Below are 26,895 nucleotides of genomic sequence, written 5' to 3'. Positions count from 1 at the left end.
GTCCATTTTGGCTTGGAGTGTTGGGTGGAGCGATGTTGATAGTGATTCATAATTGTCACTGTTGAAGCGTCGGTTATCTCTGTCCATACTCAAACAGTGCTTGTTCTGTCTGTTTCACTGTGACAAAGGTTTACTATCTTCCTTGATTTTGGACATTTTTTTGTCATTTTTTAAAAAAGAATTCAGTGTCTACTAGGCCATATAAATATGTTCCTGTAAAGAATAACCCACAATATAGCCACAACATGGCAACCAGAGACCATGTAATGTTAATGAAATTTAACAAATGGTGACAATGATAGGGGAAAAAAACTTGGACAACTTACTTGAGACGACAGCCTGTTGGTGCAGTTGATGTAGTTGATTGGTATATGACGCAAACACAAGTTTCCCCCCCAATCGTTTATCACTGTGCAAGACTTTTGTTCCAACCACCAAGTCACCACTTTGGCTTGGTGGAGGCATGTTGTGCACAGTGATCCATAATTGTCACTGCTGAAGCCTAAGTTAGCTGTGTCCATACATGAGCGATATTCGTTTTGTTTTTTACTGTGAAACATTTCAAGTGGGAAATATACAAAAGGTGACCTAACCAATCCCTGGAACATCCACTAGGGACCAACTGTCGGCTTCAAAGCGAGAAGCTATTAGTGAACTGCATTATGTCTCTCAACATGGTCCTAAAATGAACCATTATGGCCTAATATTTTTATCTCTCCTCTTACGGTAGTTATTTTAGAGATCCATTTAAAGCTCAGATTGTAGCTCAAACCCTGAAGACGTCCATAAGCACAATAACCTCACTGCTGTGCTATTCCCTGTCGTGAAATAAGAATCTGTGTTTATAAAGTTAAATAAAGACACCAGTCATTATTGAGTAAATACCTACTTTAACTCTACATGGATAATGGTGATACGTTTTTTATGACAAAACTACATAGTCAGGACACACTGTGTCCTCACGCTACTAAAGGAGTGTGGTCAGTAGTGGCACAGACCGACTCCAAATGTGAGTGATTGGATCTCAAATGCCCCTCAATGTGTTTACACCTGTACTTTAGGCTGGACAGTTGTGATCGGATCACTGGGCATATTGATTCTAGGGGCCAGTGTTGCACGGTTTTGAGCGGAAGTAATGGATAGTTTTTATCACAGGCTGTACCAAACAAGGGTCTTATACCTAACTGTTTGGGACACATACACAGATGCTTAAAAACTTACGATACCTTACTGTCTTGTGTTACTAAGAATACTAAGAATTGAGGCATGTAGCGTTTCCCCACATTGTAGTTCATAGTTTTTTTTCTGCAAGGACAAAATGTCTTTACTACCAGGTCTTTGATGATATATATATATTATTTTCATTCTTTAAAACATGAGTTAGTTGTGATTAAAAGAAGATCGCACTGATCTACTGAATCCAGTAAATTGTTAGCGACTGATTGACTGACAGAGGTCAAGAATTTTGTATCTGATTTGTCTTGTTCGCGAGCTCAGTAGATTTGAGAACCCTGCTGTGATTGCTGCCAGGTGGGTTTAACATCTGGCACTCCACAGCTCCTGAGAAAATGTCACACAATGAGAAAGTTAAAGGGAGTCTGGATGAAGCTGCTCTTGGTAATAATGACATGCTTTCATCTCACTCGTGTTTCAGGCCGTCAACAACGCACAGAACAGCCGGGCTGTGTCCAGAGTACTGGAATCAAAGGACACCTGTGTGCTAGCGTGTAAGCAAATACAGTTTAGGCCTAACTAACACAGACAGAATAATGTTTTTAATCATTAGTGCATGCAAGCCTTCTGTGAGGCATCCCTGAAAACGCACCTGTTGTAGTGAAAGCATGAGATGCATTCTGTATACAGCAAGTAATACAGTGGTCTGTTGCTGGACTCTTTGTTCTTCACTGAAGACAGTTCTCTATTGCTATATGTTTGGACTCATTGTTCTACCACATAATGGATTGCAGGGATCTGATGGATAAGAGTATCTACAAGGATGTTTTGCACAATCCTGTAATCCTGTATGTTTTAAAGACAACTCTACAGGAACATATAGTTAAGATTCCCAGCAGCCGTACCAGCTGTATGTCACAGTAAGTTTCTTAGAAAGAGTGGAAACAATAACGGAGACAAGACGCCTATTCCAACAAAAATAAATAAATAAAAGACTGGAGTGTACACGTCTTAATATAGTTGCCTGCTGTATAACTGGGTTTAACGAACGGGTAATATGACTTGACCTGGAAAAAGGATTTTTTTTGATGAAACCACAAATACACATGAGCCCTGCATCTAAGACTGAGGTTATTTGATTTAACAAACTGCTCTTCTATTTCCCATACAGTATTTTTAACACTAGAAGACTCACACTCTGCAGACACAGATGACGTAAATGAAAGTGCAAGGGTTCAGTGTTTGCTGTGGACATTGGACCTCAGCCTAAGAAAACATTGCAAGAGAATAGTGTAGTTCCCTGGAAGTTCCACTTCTGTGCCGGTAATATCAGAAAATGGTTTCTAGTAAATTTCAGAGAAAAAGTTCTCTTTTAAAGGGAGGTGTTTGTTGTCTTGGTCCCCATTCGGGCATAACATGCAGTAAACCACCCTGCATGATTCCACCATACTGATCTAAGTCAAGTCATTGTGTTAAAAAAAAGTTGATGCGAAGTGTGAGGTCATTCCAGATTACTGCATACGATGACCTGAATAAATATGACTGCACTTGCAGACAGCTGAATATGCTGTAACCTCCATCCAGACCCTAAATATAGAAAGCCAATGGAAACCAAAAAGAACTTGATCCATGTTCTTGTAAATATCAATTTGTGGTTAGTGATGCCCACACCCTGAAACACCCAGTGAGCCAAATGCAAATATTTGAACTTATGACATAACCATTACTGTTAAACTCCAGTAGCACTTGTTTTTTAATCATAAGGTCCCTACTGAAATATAAAACAACCAAGAAAATTCTGATATTTTTACTTATACTAATTTATGAAACCATTTAATACGTTAACCCACACTCAGCATAACGCCATTTTACACCAACACCTCTTTAGAAGGGCGCATTTAAAACATATACAACACGTATAACAAACAACACAGGATGTGCGGCACTAAAATATAGCTGTATAACACCCAAACCATATCAACAAGAAGTGTGAAAACCATGTAGGCAAGGCTGCGCTTGACACACATCTTCCTCACTTGCCTGTTGTGTTGCACTTGTTAGGGCAGGTCAGCTTTGACAGGAAAATCAGGCAGGACTTGAAATAATGCATGGGGGGTTACATACATAAGCTGCTGGAGTTAGGTTGGCTAACAGGCTAACAGTAGCATTCCACAAGCAATTAGAACATCTCCATGGAACTTGTAGCTTCTTATTACCACTGTCCTTGGTGTAACTTCTTGCTCTGTTTTAATTTCTCATGAGATTTAAATGTTCCATGGCCCTGGGAATCTACGTGTTTGATTAAAGGTTGGCCATAGAGTTTTTTGACCACTAGTAGCGCTAAGGAGCAGGGTTTGTTCTCAAACATGCAAACAAGGACGCTCTGGCACCTCATCCTGTGCCAGCACTGTGCCAGCATAGGTGGGAAGAAGCCAAGAAGAATAAATATGAATGCAAACATGTTTGTTTTCTTGAACTAACAGAAGCTCGGTTCATGAAGCACACACATAGCACACTCAAATGGCATATTTGAGAAACTTTATTTTAGCTATCGCTATCGCGCTGGCCAAAGTCCAGCAAATAGGACTTTTGGGCTAAACCGCTTGGAGCAGGTCAAAGTTCACCCAAAAGCCAAAAAACATTCTTAAATTTGTCAGTTCTTTACGGTTTAGTGGAAGTGAATGTCGGCACAACTAATTCAAGAAAGACTGAGCCAGTAGGGGTTTTTTTTTTTTTTTTTTTTTTTTTTCACTAAATAAACTTGAGATAAAACCTGATCGTCATACAGGATGTCAGTGGAGAGCTGATGTTCTCAGATCTGGCATAGCTAGAACCAATTCTTATCAGAACATGGGTCTGGTAGCATGCCATTTTAATTTCATCATGGGGAGTGTTTCAACCGACAGAGCGAAAATACCTTGGCATGCAACTGGATTGTCTTAGAACCAATCAGAGCTATTGTGTGGTGAACAAATGCAACCGCACTGAGCTCAGATGATGTGTATGACTATATCGCTGATGCTCGTTTTTCCATCACTGCATAAACCATGCTTAAATAATTAGATTTTCCCAGCAGGTCTTTGGCGGAGCATAATCAGTTCCCAACGGTGTGATTACAAACCAACTTTCCACTTGCCCTGACTTCCCCCGCCCACAAAAGTTTTTCAGGCAAGTCGGGCTGGCTTTTAGGCTACTCATTTTTAGCTGTGATTTTGGATATCAGACGGGAAAGAGAGACACAGCGATTCCACTACACATTTCATTCAGCTGCTCAGCAGGTTTGTTACGCAGCCAAGAATTGATAACTCTGACATAGTATCACTACTTTTCTCATATCTCGTTTTGTCATCAGCTGATGTGGCACACATGTCACACTATTTAATGCTTTTTAACTTTACATTGTACCACCCAGCTCAGGCTGCACCTTTATTATTCTTGTAATTCATTCTCAGCATCGTTCATCCCACTCAGCGAGAGCAGACCTCTGTTTAAGATGAATAGCAGCTGTGCTGAGCCTCCAAGCCGAGTCTTTATGCATATGTCATGTGGATTTAATTTGTGTCATTAAAGGTTCCACTGTTTGCATTCAGGGGATGTAATAAAGCCACAAGTGTAAATGTGACAAGGTCAGAAGGTTTGGTTATTCGTTTCTATGCAGGTGGCAGTTACTTCGTGCAGCATGTCCTCACCTCCGCTGCACCTCCCTCCAGTGACCCATCACTTCCAGCATCAACCCCGGTGCTGCATTGATAGACAAGGCTGTCAGAAAGGTCACGCCCCGAGGTGGACGAGTCAGACATCCTCCTCCTTTCCTTGTTGTGACACATGACCAGTACCCCCAGAGCCTCGCTACATGATGAGGTGCTTAGCAACAACAGAAAACGTGAACTCTGTGACCTTTTCTTTCTTTCTCTTCGCTTTTTAATGTCTATCTTATCTCCTTCGTGTGTCACATACTCCCCATGCTAATTTTCTTTTACGCAGCACTGGCGGCCCCAGCTATGTGTTCTTCATCAGAGGTGATAATTCATCAGAAACACCTTGGCACACTCTCATCCCTCTGATGATGACACACTTTGGGCCTCTTAAGTCTTTCCGTATCGTGTGATAGCTAGGTGTGGGACCATATGTGGTGACTAATGCCACAGAATGTCTCTGACGCTGATGAATTGATAATTGTTTGCCCATGATAAACAACATATTTCTCACTGTATCTGAGTCATCTCTTGCATCATGATGTCATAGCAGACATGCACTCAGGGAACATATTTTCTCAGTACGTCTCATTTCGATGGTGATGACACTTGGGGCCATTTGTTTGTCACTGCTAATTAGGTTTTTTTTTTTTTTTCTAGTTGTTTTACGTACATGTGTTATTTATTCTGAGAATCTGCACTGTAGTATGTTATGCTCTTGGACTTAGATCGTCACAGTTTTCTTTTTTTTTCCCGTTGGGGAAAAAATAAGGCTTCCCTTTTTATTGTTGTTCCCTATATGCCTACGTGTACATACGATTAGATCAGAAAATGATCAAATATCTTCTGCCGTTCTGAAGAAGTAAGGTTAAAAGCTTGCCTCACCCACTTTTGATGTGTGGAAGTAAATGGCAAAATATTATTTAGAGAGATAAAGTAGAATTCTTCAGAGCTGTGGTTGGAGAGAAGGGAGCACAAATCCATTCCCCAGTGCTGCGCTGACCCTAATATGACTCTTTGATATCAAAGGTTATGCCTGCCTTCTGTCTCCCTTTCCGACTCCACCAATACCTATCCCACCCCACCCCCCATAACCACCCACACTGCGTCTCCAAATGAAGAATCCCACCCACCTGCCTGTACCCCCAACTGAGCATCCGAGGTTTCCAGCATTGCAGTCCCAGGAGAACACCCCCCACCCTCCTCCTCTTCCTCCTCCGTCCCCCCACACTTCTCCACGCCTCCATGGAATTACTTCCATCTGGCCTACTTTCCGCCCTCGCTCTCTATCAAGTTGTACGCTGTCTATATGTTATTTCTCTGTAACACCTCCAGATGTTCCTCTTCCTAATCTTGTATTGCTGTTGTTTTTCCCCTCACTTATGTCCTGGTGTTAGTCAGCTTCCATTTAACTCTCATATCGTTGTCTATCTCTTCGTCTTTGATGGCCTCGGGGTGAAATTGTATCCCCATATGTTACGTTTGTGTACTCATTTGTGAGTCTTGGCCTTTGCTTGCCCTGGGCGTACCAATGACTTTATAAAGCCCTACAATAAATAAGACAAAGGTTTACTTTCTTCCTCTTTCTCGCTAGCAGTGTACTGAAGCACAAACGAAACATCATATATGTATGAGTCTGAAAGATGGAATACAAATCAAACATCCAGTAGTCGGTTTGTTCATTATTTTAGGAAAGTGAATGTGTTCTGCAATGTCAGATATCAGATGTATGTGCTGCATCAACCTTAGGGACTGTAACACCAAACCAGCCCATGTCGGCTGCCGTTGGGTGTCTGCAGCAGCACGTTTTGTGGTGTCTAGTCGACCCTCTGTGTCTCTGGTCAGTTGAACAATGTGAATCTGTGTTGGAGCCCATCTGCAAAAAAAATATCACTCTGATTGGCTGTTTATTTTAGTGAACCAATGCAAGGATAGAAACAGAAAGTGTGAAAGGAAGCAAACCTCATCTTCTTGTTTTTTATCTGAATATTTTCAGACAACATGGAAAGATAAAACAGTTGACCAACTGGGTTAGGGTTATGGTTAACCTGATTCAGGAGAGGCCAGCTGTGTATGACAATTTCTAAAGCTGCCTTCTTCTACTTCCCCTTTTTGAATGAGGAACTTCTCTCTACATATACCAAACACCAGATTTATATTAACACATCTAGTAGAGATAAGCAGTCCATATCACATTGATGTTGTTGCTGAATGCTTTTGATCGACTACACCTCAGAAATGTTGGTAAATGTTCTTTAGTTCACATAAGGTCAGTGGTAATTTTGCTGGTACTAGCAATTGCAATTCAATACTACAAGAGACATAAAGTGCAAACAAATAAACCCACATTTTGTAGAAAATGTGTTCTAAAATAACTTCAGTAATCACCTGACTTCATGCTGCGCACTGTGCATACATTTGCACTGTGCACCAAATGCAGTTCAGATATGCATAGCATTTCTTTGATTGGTTCACAAGACAAAGTGTATGTAAAAATGGTCATATGTCACCAGTTGAATGCTTTAATGTGAAGCAGGAGGACATGTTGGATTCATCAGTTGATATGGACCTAGTAGACAGTACAGTAAAGTGAGGTTGGATTATGCCTCATTTCCTGTAGCTGTGTAAGGACAGTTTGAATCTATCAACGCCAACTAGTTAGTAAATGTCATTATATTAAATGACAACGTATTTAAATTGATAACTAGCAACAGACAAGAAAGTAATAAAACATTTCCCGCTAAAAGAAAAAAAGGAATTATCTTATATCTTCCTGTCCAGATGCGTTTGTGTTTAAATCTGTGTCAAATATAAAGACTGCAGTGTTTTACTATCATTTTGTCCAACCACATCCAGTGGTGTTTCCAGAGCCGAGATAAATTCTGTAAAAAAACTACAATTCTTGCCACATTAAACTGGACCCACTGGTCCTAAAGGAGGGTGAGGGTCTGCAGCATTTCAAATGACCAGAATAGGCTCATTAATAGCGCAGAGGGACAAAAACACCCTGCAACACTGTCAGTGAAGCAATGTTAATGCAATTATCAGACACACAAAATGCCCCAATACCCAAACAAGTGTGCAAAGTTGATTGCTCAAAGTAAATCTAGTTTTCAGCTCAGTTTGCTTTGTCTCAGAACCAGGATATGATGATGCTATGAATCCTCTTAGAAATGCAAGGATTTTGGACATAGGATTGTCGCCACGAAGTCAGATGGCAGATGACTTATAGGTCACTCCGTGTGGTGTCATCAGCATGAACATGCTACATGCGTTCATTCATTTCTTGAATCACCAAGACATACAGTTATCCGCATGCAAAGTCGCATACTTGAGTCACCCTTGTGGCTTCAAGCCCTAGCATCACACACTAGGGGTTTTCACAGACTGTGCGGCGCAAGGCAGATCATTGCAGTGACATGCTATCAGTGACACACTATCAGTAACACTTGGCCATGGTCACACATATGACTCGTGTTTCCGTGAAATTTCACCAGCTTGCCTAAGTGTCTTAGTGAAGCATCTGTTGGTCATGTGCCAGTTATTGACTCAAGAAAACAGAATGATTTTGGCAGGTGGCCGAGCTCCTAAGAATAAAGAGTATTTAAAGGCATGGCTATATGGGACCTTAGGGGACCTTAATACGTTTTTCCAAACTTATAGAGTGAGTTGCACTATGGTATCTGCATCAGCTGCATCTGCATCTTTTCATCTTTTCATTTGTATTGACGTCACTGTTGACCCAGCTGTTGAACCTGGTAGTTGTATATTAAGAACTTTTTAATCCATGCCTCCTTGGGCGAAGTCACATGTCTATGACTCAGTAATAGGTGTCTTATTCAATCTCATTTCTAAGCACTGAATGCCAAGTGTGTGGACATTTTGGGTGGAGACATCATTGGTTAACATTTTTGCAACACGTTGCATTTATGGCCAACTGGTGTGCCTTTTGTGCCATAACTTTTACCAACTAAAATATTTTGGGTATTTGCCGATCCTCTCCATTATTGCGACTTTGGTTTCTGTAAAGATCATTTGTGGCCATGCCCATCATACTAATACATTCTCAATAGAGGGAGGCACAAACACACACACACACGCACCTGTTAATATTCTTCAGTTTCCAAACACACCCCATGGACAAACCTTTTGTGACTGTAGCAACAGGGCAGTGTTTAGGTGTGTTTGGGTGCTGTTCTACCAACACGGTTCCAGGTGGAGCGTGTGTGCTCTGCAATCTCTCGCCTATTGTCCTCATGTCAAAATAAGGCCCTGCACGGGGTACAACTATGTGGTGATACAAAGTCGCCTGGTTAATCATCTACCCTCCTGAGTTGCTGCGTGAGCGAGAGGTTTTTGGACGAGAGGGTTTGATAAAGACGCGGGAGAGGGCAGATATTTCAGAAGAGCACGCGACGCCGTCTGAGACTGGCGTGCCACATGGGTTTCGGCTGCATATTATCACCCTTGCATGCTTTTGAGGTGGAGGGAGCGGGGACGAGCGTGACCGCTGGGGTGCACCACAGCTCCACTCGCCCCCCTCCCCACAAGCAGCCGCACCACATCATTAGGAACAATATCTTCAGCTCTCTTTCTCAATCAGAACATTTCACGTCAGACAATGAGACATTTTGGCAGCTACCACCTTGACCCCGAGCTTCTCTCCCTCGGGGTGTCATGGCGTAAGTCTCTGTCAAACCTATGAATAGGCTGACACAAACACAATAACTCAGTATGTCAGACATTCCTTCACTATATTGTGCTGAAGGACACGCCGTATCATTATGCTGGTTACGCCGGTCAGTGCTTTTTGTACCTGCTTTGTTTGAGGTTCTTGCCATTGAGCTGTTGTTTACATTCAACATTTCTTACAAGACATTGAAATTTATTTGGTGTTAACATCGAAGCAAGCAAATTCCTCATATTTACCAAACCTGAACAACAAACTGCAAGAACTGTGATGTTCCTTGCCTCTGGCTCACATGGCCATGACTGTGTCTTCCATTCTGAACTGCTGTTGTAATTGTTTTGCTAATAGGTGCCACATGTTGGATTGATAAATGTGTTTTGCCACTATGTGTCCATGTTCTCACAGCAGCAGGCTGCCTTAGCCAGTTTTTCTTGCTGCTGTATTTGCCTTGATTAGAAGTATTTTGATTCTTGTGAGATGAGTCGAAACATCTTCAAACTTCTTCCTCAATACCAGTACTTTTTTGTGTGGTTTTCAGGATTCCCCAAAGTGTTTCCAAGTTGCGATCCGTGCGGGGGAAACATTATGTCCAGTATATGTGCAGGGACACATATACCAAAGCTGCTGGCCTAGAAGCTGGACACGTCCTCACACAACAACCCTGCTGTCACTCAAGCCGGCCCATTACGTTGGGCATGACATTTAAAGTTGGGCGAAGAAGGCGGACAAAGTGCCCTTACCTCCTCCGTACGAGCCCCGCAGTGGAGCCCCTGTGAAGCCTTCGCGGATGAGCGTGTTTGTGTGTGTTATGACTTTGGCCAGACTTGGTCTGGCATAAGGACAGCTGTCACATTTCCAACCTGTCACATGCGACACAGAGGAGATGCCAGAGGCCGGGGCATCAGGAAACACAAGGACGGACACAAGGAAAAGCCTTTGTGTGTGTGTGTGTGTGTGTGTGTGTGGGTGTGTGTGTGGGTTTATTTGTCTGAAAGAGTAAGGAGGATGGAAGACATGGGGTGGTGGCCACGTGAAAGGGTTTGACTCGGAGGCAGCCTCTAACCTTGATATCCACACATGCACACACACACACACACACACACACATATCTCCGCTTTCACCCACTTTCTTAAAATCCATCCTTGGGCGCTTGAGTCACATTCTCTGGGGGTGTGTAGTAAATACTGCCTCGACCTCCAAGCGCTGCGAGACACCCTCCTTGTCTTGCAGTGCTCTGACTGAGGCCATTTCAGTGCTCATTACTTACCGATGAAGTCTCTTCATTAAGGCGCTGCCTGTGGCCTGTGGAGCAGAGGCTTTTTTTAATGCTCCTTCTCGACTAACTCTTTACATAAGCAAGCAGCAGTTGCCCTCAAGTGTATTTGGTTAAAAGGGAGAAACATTAATGGCCATTTGGGGGCTTTTATTTCATTACAGAGGGAAACGCTCTTCTGTTTGAATTTAACTAATGGTTTCAAGGCAAACGGGTTAAAAGGTCAAGTTTTGTTCTCATTGGGGTATCTTTTCTCAAGCTTCTGTCACAGATTTGCACATTTTCGAGAGAAAACGAGCATCAGAGGGTTTTCAAATGGCTCTAAATTACCACCGCACTGCAAGGGCATTCATGCAGCATGCTGTGTTTTTCTTAAGCAAAAACAGCTGTCAAATAAATCATTTGTATTGCCTCTCTGCACTTTAATTTACTTCAAGCATCCCGCTTAAGCAGGAACTTTTTTTTACCATGGATTTTGAGCCGTGCAAAAGCTTTAGAAACAAATGTCTTTGGTTTTTAGTACTTCTTTTTTGTTCCTCATAATTCATAGGTTTGAGGTAACAGGTCACGTCTTCAGTGATCAAGACGATAAGGAATATTGATCCTTCCTTTTGCGATATCTGAACAACTGCATGGCCTCCCATGATAGGAGCAGTTAGACAACTCTCAGATGGCTTGAACCCCGTACAAAATATCTAAACCCCTGGCACTGACTGTGCAAGTGTTGCAAAAAACATGTCCCCTGGTGTAGCATCCACTTCACACAAGGAGACGAGGAAGAACCTTGCATTCACTTCTTCTTGTACCTTTCTGAAACCTTATTCAAGATGCTGGCCTTCAGTCATTTCATCGGATTAATTCAAAGTCAAAGTTCTGCGTCTGGTTGTGTTCTGGAATTGCAAAAAAAATAAAAATAAATTATACAGACTTTCACGGTCCCCAGAAAATTACTTTTAGTGATATTGTGGTTCTTTTGATGTTTCTTAGAGCACCACCATGAGGTCGAGTTGCTGAACGTGGTGAGCATAATAGCTAGCTGACATTCGTATTTATGTCTGAGCCTAAAAACCACTTCCCTGCAAGCCGGTCCGACTTCCCTGTCTGCAGGGACGGGGCTGGAAAGTTTAACTGGGGTTGCTCCGTTGGTAACTGATTGTGTTCTGGCAAAGATCTGCTGGGTCAGTCAAACCAAAGAAGAGAAATGTAGTCGTACAGATCATCTGAGCACCATGGAGTTGAGTTTGTTCACAACAAAAGGGCTCTGATTGGTTGTACTTTTTTTGGTTCAAACACACCCCATAATGGAATCCAAATGGCGTGTTATCAGATTCATATTCTGATAAGAATTAAGTGTGGCTACACCAGGCTAAAAAGCAGGTTCATGGAGCACTCGCATGTATGTTACCGCTTACCCTTGTTGAAATAATGACTAATACATACTGTGACTTATCAGGGAACAAAACTTACATGACAGTGTTATGTGGCATGTTTGTTACTTCTCGGTTTTAAAAGTAAATTTGAAAAACAACTGCATAAAAGTTTGATGTAAAGTTATAGTTAACAAGGCAACAACTATTTTTATCCTTGTAGCTGAGCTCTCTTGCACAGCACATTAATTTAGAATGGCAATAGCTAAAAGTTAAAGCATCTGCCTTTTAGTTGTTTGTTTCACTGATAGAATATGACTTGTGACAGCTCTTCGCTGTCTTCTGGGACAACACGAGTCTGAATCATTCCACGAAACGGCTCTCCCTTCAACAGCGCCCTTGGTCTGACCAAATCGAGGGATGGGCCGCTGCAGTCCAAGCAGAGCTGTCCCATGTTCATCTGCTGGCCTTCTCACCTTCCCGTTGCTTCTCATCCATCTGTTTACTCTCTCATAGTCCAAAGAAAGCATCCATTAAATCACCGTTAAAGATGAGAAACGGGACTTGACAGCTACAAAGTGGAGCAAAAAAAAAAAAATGTTTGTTCCCAATACCCCACCCAGGCCCCACATCTCCACGCCTGTTCCTATCTGTCCCATACTGTCAGCGGCAAGAGCCGAGGGCGCTGCTGTGAGACACAGAGCAGTTCTTGTTTACTGATGCACACTATATTGATGTGAGCTGATTCCATCAGGCAACACTTTTGGATGCCACACACCCTGTTGTCTTTCTCTGCCTCCCTTCTACTTCTTACGTCTTTACCCCCTAATGTATCCGCTGCGACAAGGCACACTGCGTGACAGTCAGCTATTGTTGTGACTAATATCTGTGTGTATGTGTTACAATAGAAATGTACTTTCCATTCAAGAACTCCTTAGTAATGACCCTTTTATTTCCATGTTTCCTGTGGTCCTGACATTTGCTACTCTTTGGCCTGCAACAAATATTTAAGGATTTGATTATTTTTGATAACTTCATTAGTTGTTTTGTTTAATTAAACACGGTGGTGAAAATCATTACATTACATGCAGAGAAATTAATTCTACTCCACTTGGCGACAAAATGTTCAGTGAAGGAATCTATTTTTCTTCCCACTCGGCCTCGCTTTTCCTCAAACCAGTGGTCGGTTTGGTTTTACTATCGGCAGACCGAAGCGCGTGTAATTAGTTAATAGGCCTGATCACGTTGGAGGCTGCTTTGCTGCAAACTGGTTGCACTGTGCCTCCGTCCATCATGTATGGTGGTTAGATTTCCTCTCACCACGGCGGGCAGCGATTATAACAAATGGATGAGTTCAAACCATCTGTAAGACATTTGATTAACGCTGCCGAGCCTCTGTCGGGAGAGAGAGAGTCCAGAATGGTGCTTGATGTGGAATTGCACTAATGACAGTGCCTGGGAAGTAGCCATGCTCTAGGAAAAACATCACAGAATGAGAAATTAGAACCCCAGAGAGACAGATGAGGTTTGTAGCGAGCAGCTCCGGGTGGCCTTTGCATCCATCTCACACATGATTTGATTGGTGCTCCCAGTCATCAGCTCAGCCTCATGGTGCAGCTGTTGAAGCTAATGTGGCGTGAAACAAAACAGATGTTTCTTCTGGTGTCTTTCCTTCTCTCCTTTCTGTGCTCTTAAATATTTTGGTAGTTGCACACTTGTTGTGCATGCTTTAAAAAAATGCATGATCCCTCAGGGTTATGTTATCTTCTGAATCAGAACTCGTTCAGATTCCTTATCGTATCTGTCAACGTTTGACTTTCGCTGAAAATGTAGTGGTTTCGTTGAAGACATGCTTTTCTACAGCTAGCTATTCAAGGCTGCAGACGTGCGCAGCAGATAAACCGCAGATAACTGCCGGCATGCTTATAATGGCAAGAAGTGCGTGCTTCTCTTTAGCATGTAGCAATTACGTTAAACATCTGTCTTAAGCATGTTGGTGTGTTAACATTTGGCAATTGGCACTAAACATAAAGCATAACAATCTAATAGTTGTCAAAAGGTTTTAATCAAATGGCCTGTTCAGACCTTGCATTAAGATCTGGTCTGGGCAATCCAATCACATAAAAGACAGGTATTGCTGGGTCACATGTGTCCGCATTTGGTAGTGTGAACGCATTGTGTCCTGGGTCGCATTAAAGACGGCCTACACTCAGCAGGTGCGCTCCTGTGTCGGCCGAGTTTTGTGCAGGTCTAACTAATATCAGGGAGATGAGACCTGGAGACGCATGTTTAATACCAGGTCTGAACACACATACCTAAAGCTGGTCACTTGTGATCGGATAGCCCAGATCAGATCTTAAAGTGAAGTCAGGGCCAGTTGATTAACTCCAAAAGAAGACACCATTTAAGAGAATTATTAAGGGATTCAGTTAGACTTGGAGTGTGATGATCTGATTGATGTGGACGGCTGAACACCTAGGACCACTGTTTAGACATATATCGGCGTTAGTCATGTGTGCTCTCAATAGTCATTAATATTTACCGCCCTGCTTTTTCTTCCTAAGGACACGACCCTGGACCCCGGAGAGGACGTGGCCCTTCTCTCTGTGAGCTTTGAAGATGCTGAGGCTACCCAAGTCTTTCCTAAACTGTACCTTTCCCCTAGCATCGAACAGTAAGTATACTCATTCAACCCACAAATCGCAGTATGTGATTATTGACTTAGATCTCTCAACTAACAGTGAATGGCAAGGTAATATTGTTGTAGCCTCATGACCTGCTTACTTTGGATTCAAACATTTTGTTACAAGTGGTTAACACATTGCCAGTGACATGACTGAAATCCACTAGACTCTAGAAACCAGTATTGCTCGATACTCGACCCATGTATCTGTCATGTGTGGCTTTCTATTAAAATAGAGACATTCCTCTCATGGCGAAGACGTGATGACAAAAGCCTTCACGTTTGTTGTGGTAACTGACTAATGTACACACCTTCCCCAACAATCACAAGGCCGGTGTCTTTGACGAGAGTCCACTCTGCACTGCTTTTAATTCAAGGATGCAACATACAGTCACCTTGTTAGCGTGCTGCGAATCTAACGACTTGTTACGTCACTGTGAATAATCCTGCATCCCAGTGTCTGGACTCATCAGTCGCTCTCTCCAAAACAATAAGGGAAGAACAAAAAAAAAAGAAACGAGATGGATGACACACAGCGTCTGAGCTGGAGTGACTGGATGTCTGTAGACATCTGGAGTGTTAACTGTGTGTTTGTGTGTGAGAAAGAGAGGCTTGTGTCGAATGTTTTCTGAGAGTCTGTGGGCACGGTGTGGGTACTGCAGCAGCGTGCACATTCTCTTTGTTCAAATCATTTTTATTTTTTGTCTCGTTGGATTTAGTGTGTGCGTGCATTTGTCAGTTTATATTTGCGCGTGGGCGTGTCTGTCTGTGTGTGTTGGGACGCGTGCATGCATGTGGGTTTTTATATCCCAGATGTATGTGTCTGGGTTTTTTTTTTTTTTTTTTTTTTTTTTCATGTGTTTGTGTGCGTGCACCAGCGTTTCAACAGGCTTTCCTCTCAACACAATTTCTATGTAGGTGTGTGTGTGTGTGCATGTGTGTGTGAGAGAGAGAGCAAGAGAGTCAGGTATGGGCCCACTCTGACCTCGGGGCCCCCACAGTCTGGGCTTCCATGCTCGGAATAATCTCCGGCTGATGTTTATTTACAAGCACACGCCCCGTCGCACCAGGTTATCAGACCTCTTCTCTTCCCCCAACACCACCACTCTTCTGCCGCTCTCTTTCGTTCCCTCCATCTTCCTCTCTCTCTCTCTCATCCTCGTGTCTCAACGTGTTCTCCGTCTTTCACCCTCATCTTCTTCTCTCCTGTTTTTTCCTGCTCTATAGCTTTTTCCATTCTACTGTTATCAGTTATTTCCTTCCCGCTATTGCCTTTCTTTAATTCCATTTTTGCACTTTATCCCTTCCTCCTTCCCCAATTGGTTGCAAAGGACCTTATCCCCAAGCAGCAACTGCAACCAAATATCCTAATTACACCGCACAAAACAAAGGTCACCTACCTACTGCCTGTCCCACATAATCCTCTTTAATTCCATGCCCCGTGCTTGTAAAATCTTACAGTATTTAAGCAGTAATATGGGACAGAGTGCGATATATCTTCTACATTTTACATGCAAGGCTTCCATGCCCTGTGGATTCTTGGCCACACTGATTTGCCTCGTCTTAACAAGGAAAGTGTCGCTTTGATTGACACTTTTCTGCACAGAAAACCCACTTGGCTGAAGAGGCTTTCACCGAGAGCGCCGCTGAGGTGTTGAAATTACAGAACACTTCAAGGTGCGGATGTGCGCATTCTCTGCTCATGCCTACATGCTTTATGATGGAGCTGTGTGCGTCTGCGAGAAAGCCTGACCTCGCCGCTGCTCCGGACCAGACTGAAGCCGTTGCAGCGGCGTTCGAGGCTCTCCTCCTCTGCCAGTTGCATGAGGAGAGCAGACAGAAGGAGGCTAAAGGCAGCAGAGTGGAGAGCAGAAAGCGGGGAGCTGTACGGCGCAGGGGATGGAGAGGGGTGGTTGCCGGCGAAGCAGCAGGGGGTAGGATAAAGAAGGAGAGGCTGTGATACAAGCCCTCCTCGCGTAAACCCTCTAAGAAACGTCTCCAGAAGCGGCGGCTTAACAGTTGCCACGTTGAGCCAAGCTGCTCATTTGCCACCCCTCTTCTCCTGCTTAATGTTGCCCCTTTGTCTCGCGCTATTTGCACATATGCATATCAATGCCGTCCATGAATATGCTCTCCTACGTGTTGTTGTGCACCTTTTTGTGTCGGCTGCGTGGGAGTGTGTTAATTCATGACCCAGGGCGAAAATGTATGTCTTCTTCACCGTTGTTTGAAGGCAACCGACGTGCATGTGTGTGCGAGCTTGTGCATGAGCGCGTTCGTGTCGTGTCCGCCGCGGATGGCGCTTGATTTAGCATGCAGATGTGTGCGAGCCGGGCTTTTGCTGTGCGTGTGTTTATGCGGATCTGTTACCCTGTTAGTTTTCCTCCATGTCCTTGATGACCCTTGTTAGTCTTCGGTCTTGTGTAGCTGCCCATTATCTCTGCATTGGCTCCAGTGGAGAGGAAAACACATTGGTTGCCGTGTGCCTGCACATTTCTGTCTTTCTTTTCTTTTCTTTCTTTTTTTTTCCAGCGAGCATTTGATAGACTTCAACGTTCAAGAGGTTCTGCATGAGTCCAAGCTACAGCAAATGTCACAACTTCATATAAGATCAAATACGCATCAAAACAGATTTCCAAATCGCTGAAATCGGTCGTAATTTTATCAGATGTTGAATGTTGCAGCTGACAACTACAGATACTGGCTCAGCTTTGGATTTTGCACTGCTGGATATCAGTGTTGGTACAGGGTGTCACATCAACTACATCTATTCAGTGTCAAAATGTTCCAGGCTTCTTTATGTCTGTCATTCTTTCTTTTAATCGCGCTGTAATTTCTCCATCCGTTCACATATTCATCCTTCCTTCCCTCACTGCCTTTTTACCCCGCGCTGCCAGCTTGTCTGTCTTTCTTGTAATTCCCATTTTCCAGTTTTCAACCAAGACAGCCCCCTTTCCTCCTTAATCCCTAAATACACGGGTCATTTTTCACTTGCCTCCAGCCACACAGCACTTATATAAGGCAGATTAAGCCATACACTGTATTGAAATTATTTTGCTTGTGACCTTTTCGGAGCCTGTTATTAAAAATAACAAACGCGCAAAATAATTTATGATTTTTTTTTCCCGCAATCATTTGTAAATGTCACAAAAATATGTTAACGACCTCTCATAGACACCTAACCCAAATGAGTCCGCACAGTAGTCACTAATTACTCTTGAATGCTCGAGGTCACTGCACCATGGAGCTGCTTTTCTTCTTCAATCTGGCGTTGATGGATGTTTTGTGGTTTTCATTCTGGACAAACTAGAATATTTTACAGCCTCTGTCAGTTTTTGGAAGTAGAGGCTTTCCTTTGCCCCACCTGTGGCAGTTGAGTGCCAACTTTTTCCAGCATGCTTGTGAGATCTTCTTGCTCCCCAAGTCGGATGTTTCACCCGGAAAGCCGCCTTTACAGGCGTGGACGATATGGATACCCCCGTCAGTCAGTGCTTTTCTTGGCTGTAGTTGGACACATTTTAACTGCTGGACTCAGAAACACTGTCATGGTCTGTTTTACATGATCTGGTTCATGAATGTCTCAAGAATCGACTCCTCATCAGTGGCAGTAAATGCAGTTTGCACTAAACCAACAACCCGAGGCGCGTTATGTTACTGCAGGCTTCTTCATTACTGTGCCAGCATGATGGCAAACTGTCCACACGCTGCTTTTGATCATCTTGACACTTGAACAATTCTGAAGACAAATAGTTTGAGTAGTAACTGATGGTTGAATGAAAGTATTAACTGACTGAAACGCCTACATTTTGTTCAGGTTCAGGGATAAATTGATGCAGTATTGTTACAATGTTGGATTTAACCGTAGTCCGGTTTGTGTTCACACGGCAAACGAGACAAAGTTCTGAAACGCCCCCGACAATACAAATCTTAGCGTGATCGGTTATGATTTCAGGGAATAATTACATTGAAAATGGGGCATCTGCAGTGAATGTGAGCACTGCTGCTAACTGCTGTTCTGTGGTTCATGTACCAGTGTGCTGTATTTGAACGTGTTCTGCTTGATCAGGCATCTACATTATGTGTAGAAAACAACATTTATGTAAACATGTACAGGTGAGAAGGCCCACTGATGCTCTCACGCAGCTCTGAAGAAGCAGCAGTGTGCTGCTTAACACCTCTGTCAGGTGCGCAATCTTCCAAACATGGATCAGGTAAACTACTTGGTTATATAATTATCACGTAATCGTATCAGTCCATGGGTAACGTGTGTTCACGCTGCAAACATTCTGGGACCACCTTCTCTAGCTGGGCCCACTTCGGTTCATTTGTTAGAGAACTGAGAGCGATTTCTCTGTTGACACCGGCCCAGACAAACTGGCAACTCCTGCTCCTGTTGAAAAGCGCGTGGTTTAATACTGCAGCGATACTGGCTTAGCAGCTTATCGGAAATAAAGCCGAGTACCAACAAATGTAAAGTCACTTTCATGTTTACAGTGCAGTCAAAGAAAGTAATTGTTTTAGTTATGAAATCAGTCTGCAGTATTTGCAGATTTTATGGTGCACACAGCAGGTTCAGTTTTCCACTTAAGCGGGAAAGTAGTAAAGCTGGTTTCCTCTCCCTCGCCTCTGACTTTTATCTGACAGCTCACAGTGGCTCCTTCGTGTTACATTACTCCCTTACAAAACTTACAGCATGTCTACACAGGAGGCGTTTCTGCTGGATTCTTCAGTCATCCATCTCACACAGCGTACGGTTGGACGGATATCTTTCTGTCTCAATCAGCCCTCACGGCCGCATAACGGCTCACATTTCACTCGCACTGAAGTCACGTAAGCGTAACCCAACACACAGCTTTAAGTCCTGATTGTTCATGCATAGCTGAAGTGAATTTGCATTGGTTTCTGAGTGCTGCCTGAACCCATCCTGTGTCAACTGATACGAGCTATTTCACCAGTTCTACTTTTTTTCAGTGTAAACCAGCGCAATGTTTCATAAAGTAACTGTAGCTTCAATAAAGAAATAAATGGTAAAGATGAAAATTCAGCAAGGTCATTGTTTTTCTGTAAAATCAATCCCCTTTAGACGCACTTTCTGAAGCCAGCATAGCAATGGTGGAGTAACGGTGCATTTAGAGTAGGAGTTAGATAACTGGCTACAGTACATTTTCAGTAGAAGCCAGCGATGTAAAGCAAGCAAGGTGCGATCTGATGGTGTTGACTGTATATAAAGTGCTGCTTAAAAGTGTTTGCATCCTTCAAAATTTTGGACATTTCTGCATGAAAATAACTCAGAACATAAGTAGACTTTAACGCAAATCCTGACAGTGGACAAAGAGAACTTAATCAAACAATTGAAGCCGAAATATCATGTTCTGGTGTTTGTGTGTTTAGAGAATGACCCAATATTACATATCTGTGAGGTGCAAAAGCAAGTGCACCTCAAAGGTTTAAAAGGTCATTTAAAGGCCATATTTGTTTGATGAGGTTCTCGTTGTCTACTGTCAGGACTGTGGCACTGTATAAGATGGCAATGGGTGAAGCAAACAAATGTCATTAAGGAGTGATCATATCTCCGGCTCCCATTGAGAGTGTAGCTGTCACTGCTAGTGTGAATGCACCGTGACACATGTTGCTCGTAGCGTGGACTCACCATGAGAACTCCTAAATTGACTCATACCTCGTCAAAACAGTTCTGAACATTGTTTGAATCGAGTTTCAGTTTTTTCAAAATGTTGCAGCTGTGAACCAACTACAGCCCTTTTCTGGATGTCAGCGCTGGTACAGACTGTTACATCAACTACATACAGTACACTCATCTTCAAAATGTTCTTTCTTCCTGTTTGCAGTTTCCCTGCGTACCTGCCTTTCCATCATTTAATTATTTAGGCTGTTTTCCCATTCTTCGCTCTCTCATGCCCTCCTCTGCTGTCCGGTCCGTGTCTTAATTCACTTTTTCAAGTTTTTAACTCTTGTCTCCTCGGTCATACATCTCTATACCGCCCCTCCTTTTTTTTTTTTTCCTCCACACGTCTGCCGCTTGTCTCTTTTCTCTCCGTCTTTCTGCGCTTTTTCCATCACTCTCTCTCCTCTGCTGATCCCTCTGGCTGATCCTCAAAGGGAACCGAGAGAGTGAGTGGGACTTGAAAGAGAGAGAAGCGCTGTGCTCTACCCAGCAAGGTCGTCCCTCGCTCGACTGAAACGCAGCAAGGAGAGAAAAAAAAGGAAGAATCACAACACGCACACAACACAGGGGAAAGGAGAGCTTTTCCCTCGCTCTCATTTTCTCTTTCCTCCACCTCTCTACTCTTCTCTCCCATCACTCCTGAGTTGTTTGATATCTCACTTTTACTCTCCTTCAGCAGGGGCTCGGATCTAAGAGCTCTGAACGCAAACTCGTAAGCCCCCTGAGCTACAGTGTTATACCTCTATTTCTATTCCCTCTTCCTCTCTCTTTCTTGCTCTCCCTGTTACTCTTTCTTCCTCTGTCTTCAAACACACCGTCACTGTAATGTTTTCAGCCTTAGCGAGCGTTAAGGTTGGAGAAAAAAAAAAAATGTGTTGAAATGCCCCAACAGACACCCACATTTTTACCAATAATGTACAGTGTACGTGGATGGCTGCAGCGGCTCCTCTCTGATGGGACTGTATATTCTTCCTTTTCTGTAGAAGTTATTGATTAGAAGAAGTCCAAATGCTGTTCTTTTCCGTAGGCTCAGAGACTCACCTGTTTAAGATTCAGCGTTTATAAGTTATATAATGTTTTACGGGATGCTGAGAAGAAAATGTACCGTGAAAGCCACAGTGTTACGCTGTGTGGCTTCTGTGCTTTTACCTCCCTCCTCAGTTAAACTAGCTTTTAAGTGTTAAATAGATTAAGACATTTAGAGAGTGGGAAAAAAAAGGAAATGTGAGCTTTGGAGGCGTCTTTGTGCTGAATTTGTTGTCAAGCCAAATCACGTCTTTGATGGCTCGTGCTGCAGTGGAGGTCATGGTGCGATCGAGCCTAAAAACGTGGGATTGGAGGCTCTCGGTGAAACGGAACGGCGACGAGAAAAGGCAGCGGCGCGGTCTCTAGGATCGAGTGGGTCAGTCGGGAGTGTGTTGGCTTGCATCTGTTAAAGACATGAACAGCTATTGGGCTGAGCAAAGATTTTCAGAAGATGCAGATCAAACGTATTTGTCCCTGTGGATGTTCCTTTTTAACATCAGGCTCACACGAGGAGAGCAGAAATAGCACAGAGTAGAGTATCCCTCTGGGCCTTTAGGCTACACTGCTTTTACTTAATCTGTCATCATTTCATCATCATTCATTATCCATAACGCTTGTCCATAGAGGGTTGTGGGGGCGGGAGGGGGGCTTTGAGAAATTCCCAACATTGAGGTGGACATCACAGGCCACCAGCCTATCACAGGGCTAACACAGAAAGACAAAGAATCATTCACACTCACGTCCACACCTACAGGCAATTTAGAATCACCAATGAACCTAGCACACATGTTTTGGAAACAAGAGCACAGGGGGAACATGCAAACTCTGTAAAGAAAGACTGTACAGAACCTGAACCTTCTTGCCGCCCTTGTGCGTCATCATTTCAGTTGTACATGTCATCATTTCAGTTGAACATAATAGTAAAAAGAGGTTTTGTGTGAAGACGACCTGAGTGGCTGATATTTATTGTGACTACCGTAGCTCTGTGGGTGATGTTACTTGCCAGCTGATAGAGATTCCCACTTAAAGGGGAACTGCTGTTTTTTACAACCTGGACCTTATTTCTGGCATAAAATACGATCGTTTACTCACCCATATAACTTTTGTGTAATTTGTAGTCCTTCGGGAGATAATTAGATCAGCGTATATTGTTATAGTGGAAGTGACTGGGGCACCGAGACGCAGCCTCTAAATAACGCATTATCTGCCACGAAACTCGTTCATTTCACCAATATTTTGTTATGATACGCTAGTGCTATTCCCCGTTGAGTCCGGAGTTACCTGTTATCATCATCCGGGGTCTGTAGATTGACCTGCAGACCCCGATGATGTCTTCTGACCTGGATGATGTCATCTCTGAGCGCCGCACGCACGCACAACGGTCGGCTTGTTTACCTGTAGTTTGCTACTGCTAGGTTTTTGCAACATAGCTGAATATTTTTCCGATTCTGAGGTTGTGGATGAACCATAGCAGTAACAAATTACATGCGTTTCGGTGCCCCAGTCACTAACACTATATGGATATACGCAGATCTAAATATCTCCCAAAGGACTACAAATTACACAAAAGTTATATGGGTGAGTAAACGATGCCAGAAATAAGATCCAGGTTGTAATAAAAACAGTAGTTCCCCTTTAAATCACATGCCACCGACCTGAGTAACTACCCCAGTGCTGCAGACTCAAGTAATTCCCCTTCTGTCTTTCATGTCATGTTTTGTGATATTTAAGAAAATATCCAATCCCTGCTGGCTTTTAAGGCATCTGATACTGTCAAATTGTTGTTTCTTTTGAATGCAATGGTAAAATGTTCTGTAAGAAATCAACCTTTAAATTGCTTGTTAACTAGATTTACGCCAGAAATTTCCCTTCAAGCCAAAACCAGAATGCTCATTAGCGTGGCTTACTACAGTGTTACCTTTAATGATTTTTTAAATGCTGTCATCCCAGCTTCCATTCATTTCAGAGAGGTTCTGTGTTCAGTTTGGCTCCAGAAGTACCACACATCTGCAGGCCGTCTTAATTTCGTGTCTCCGTCTCCAAGTGTTTTATAACCAGACCCACCGCTCTTTTCATTCTCGCTTCTGCCTCTCGTTTACCTGATTGTACTGTGCCCATGAGATGAGTTGGATACGTCTCTCCTTCCCCCAGAAAACCTGCTGCATTGCATAAAAGAATCGAGTGGGCACCGTCTCTGCCCCCAAACCAGATTTAGGAGCCCAGAAAAATCAACACAGAGAGACAGTTTTAGGCTGCAGTGCACTAATGTTTGTGTATCTGCATTTGCCTTTAGGTGCCCGTGTTTGTGTGCGTGCGGGAATGCATGCCTTCCTGTCTCCTGATGTGTGTGAGAATGTGTGCGTGTGTGTGTGCGTGCATGTGCCTGTGTGGGTGTGCAGTTTGTGTGTGTCCCTTCTCTGTAGGGAAGGGTCTGTAGAGGTGTTTTTTTACCCTTTGAAAATCTTTGCATTTCGATCAGATATTTTTCAAGGTTTTGCGAACATCTTGTCCCAGTCAGAAATTGTCAGTCTGATGAAATAAATTCACCACTAACCTGGCAAACCCACTTGACGGTCTAAGATGTCAGCGCAGACACTTCTCCCGCTCTCAGCGGCTCGGAACGCGCCGCCACTTCTTCCTCCTCCTCGTCTCCTTGAAGACATGCGTGTCTGTGTTATGTGTTTTTCTGTAAGTCCGTCTGAAGGGAGTCTTGTGATGCCACTTTGTTAACAGAAGCAGGCCTTCCTTCATGTGCCGGCCTTTTGTGTCTTCACTGAGTTCCGAACGTTAAATAGGAACCACTGATACAGATTTCCTGCTATGAATTTTACTGAGAGCTTTAACTGCGTGTTTGTGGCAGATTTGACTACGTTATCAGATTTGATGTGATGGTGGTCTGCATGTAGAAACTGATGCACCACTCCTACCCTTTACAGAAGTAAAGCCAAAAAATCACAGAAGTGTGCCCTGCCATCTTGCTCCAGTGAACTTATATACTCATAACTGCTACCTGCCTAGTCAGCTAGAAAACACATCAACTACTTTTCCCCATGTGTTGGTTTTCCCTTAGCTTGCTGGTTATGACTAGCCAGGCCTTTAATTCTCAGTTCTTCCGAATATCTTCAAAATCAGAATGAGCCCAGTAACACCCCATTCATTATCATTATTTAATAGTAATTGTTCATCCTTTAAAGATATTTTGCTGTCAGTATCTTTTACAATAGACAACATAGTTATCTGTAAACAGCTAGCTTCTCCAGCTATTTTCTTATAAACAAAGTCAACTCCACTGGGCGCAGAAGACGTGTATGACTGCAACGCTGTTACTCTACCGTTCACCGCTGCATCAAGACCACCTAAAAGATTTCATGGGCCCGGCACAACTTTGCTGGAGCATAATCTGTTCCCAGTGGAAGGCTTCCAGACCGAGATTCCTACACAAATATGTGTAGGTTCCACAGAGTTATAACATTAGCATCAACTTACTAAATAAAGTAAGCTTTCAAAACACAAACTTTATTCCTGAGAACATGAGTCAGTCCAGGAAAAAAAAAAAAACAATTTTGTGGTTTGACAAAGGCAACAATAAAACACCCTGATGAGAACAGAGAAGTCCTTCAACATTCTTATTTACATTTCCTGAACAGAGGACAGCTGTCAACCATGGTGACACACTCGGTTTTGATATAATGTAATAAGTAATAAGAATCAAACTCGGAGAGAGTCTTGGAACAAACATTTGGGACATTATATTAACATGTACTTGTTGAGTTTTTAGCTTGCTTTGTGTCTCATCTGATAACACAAAGGGGGCACGGTTTTTGACCTAGCCGCCCACCAAGGAGCAATCAAGATATTGTGGCTTCATATCCGGCGAGTTGTCCTGTTGTCCACCTTCATATGCAATGCGGTGTCTAAGTCAGTCAAATTTTGAATGCTGCATGAGTCATGTGAATTTTCACTTCCTTTCAAAATATGGCAGCATCTTGGTGAGAAGCAGGTGTTGGTGCATGCCAGTACATTTTTTTTTTACAAATAAACCGTACTCACTTCACACAAATTTGATGTCTCTAATGCAAAAAAAAATTAAACAAAAAATAGCTAATAAGTGTTAGCAAATTAGGCAAATTCAAAAGCTTTATTGATTCCGGCAGACTCCAGCTTCCTCCCACCGTCCATGCTCGTTACGTTCACTGGTGATTCTAAAGTGGCCGTAGGTGTGGATGTGAGTGTGAATGGTTGTCTGTCTCTCTGTGTTAGTCCTGTGATAGACTGGAGACCTGTCCAGAGTGTACCCTGCCTCTCACCCAATGACAGCTGGGACCAGACCCAGCATCCCCCATCCACACCCATGACCCTTCAGAGGACAAGCGGTTACAGAAAATGAACAAATGAATGACTCATATAGATGACTCATATAAGTGCCATCCATTTACCTTACCAGCAACACATTAGTGGAGGTTACCTGGTTGCCAAATACAATGACTAAGGATTGTTAAAGTGATGTATAGAGAAAATTGCCCATCCTTCTCATATATTAGTGAGAGTAGCATCTGAACGTGAGTAAATTCAGCACTGTTATGCCAAGATGGTCCCCTTATAGAAGAAAGGTTACTGACTCCTATTGCCGTAGGCCATAGGTGCCTTGTCTAGTCACAGTGGAAGAACAGGATGTTATTTACTCCCAAACAGCCAACAAGCATACTCATGTGGGCCTCGCAAGACCCTCCAGGCTTTAGGAAATGAAGAAGGCAATCAAAATGGAAATGTTGCTGCCTCGGAACTACATTTGAATCTCCAAGCAGTTCTTCCTGCCTTATCTTTACTACTTTGATAATGAATCATGGCTGCCCTCTTTCCATTTGAGCCTTTATCTGCCCCCATGCTGCCACTGCACTGCTATACCCCCCCCCCCCCCCCCCCCATACACACACACACACATAAACAAACAAAGTGAGCTTCGTCACCATCCACCTGAGTCACAGAGGATAATCTCTCTGGTCGATGAAGTCACAAGGCTGCACTGTCACTCTCCAGCATGAGTGTGTTCATGTTTACACATGTGCGTGTACACAGTCCACTGTAAATATGTCATACAGTAGCTTGCATTGCTCAGAGGGTTTATGTTAGCCAGCAAGCCTGCATGAACACTCCAGTGTGTGTGGGTTGTGATGAGAGCAGTGTCACCCGTGGAGACAGAAGCGGGAACTCTTGGAAAGTAAAACACCATTATGTCTGAGTTTTGAGCCCACCCACAGGGAGCTCGGTTTAGAGCACTTTAAAGCTAATTAGCAAGTCTCATAAC

General features: G+C 43.2%; 1 protein-coding gene across 1 annotated transcript in view; it reads left to right on the top strand.

Annotated features, from left to right (window-relative positions):
• babam2 (BRISC and BRCA1 A complex member 2) overlaps nt 1–26,895 on the top strand; it is an 86,629-nt gene that overhangs the window by 40,421 nt on the left and 19,313 nt on the right. Inside the window, exon 7 of the mRNA XM_084569005.1 lies at nt 14,763–14,872. Within this exon, the coding sequence (XP_084425131.1) occupies nt 14,763–14,872 (110 nt within the window). The remainder of the gene's footprint in view (nt 1–14,762; nt 14,873–26,895) is intronic.

This window comes from Chelon labrosus (assembly GCF_963514085.1).
Source record: "Chelon labrosus genome assembly, chromosome: 20".
NCBI classification, from domain to species: domain Eukaryota; kingdom Metazoa; phylum Chordata; class Actinopteri; order Mugiliformes; family Mugilidae; genus Chelon; species Chelon labrosus.
The sequence above is the reverse complement of the archived record's forward strand: the minus strand, read 5'-3'. Positions and strand labels throughout refer to the sequence as shown.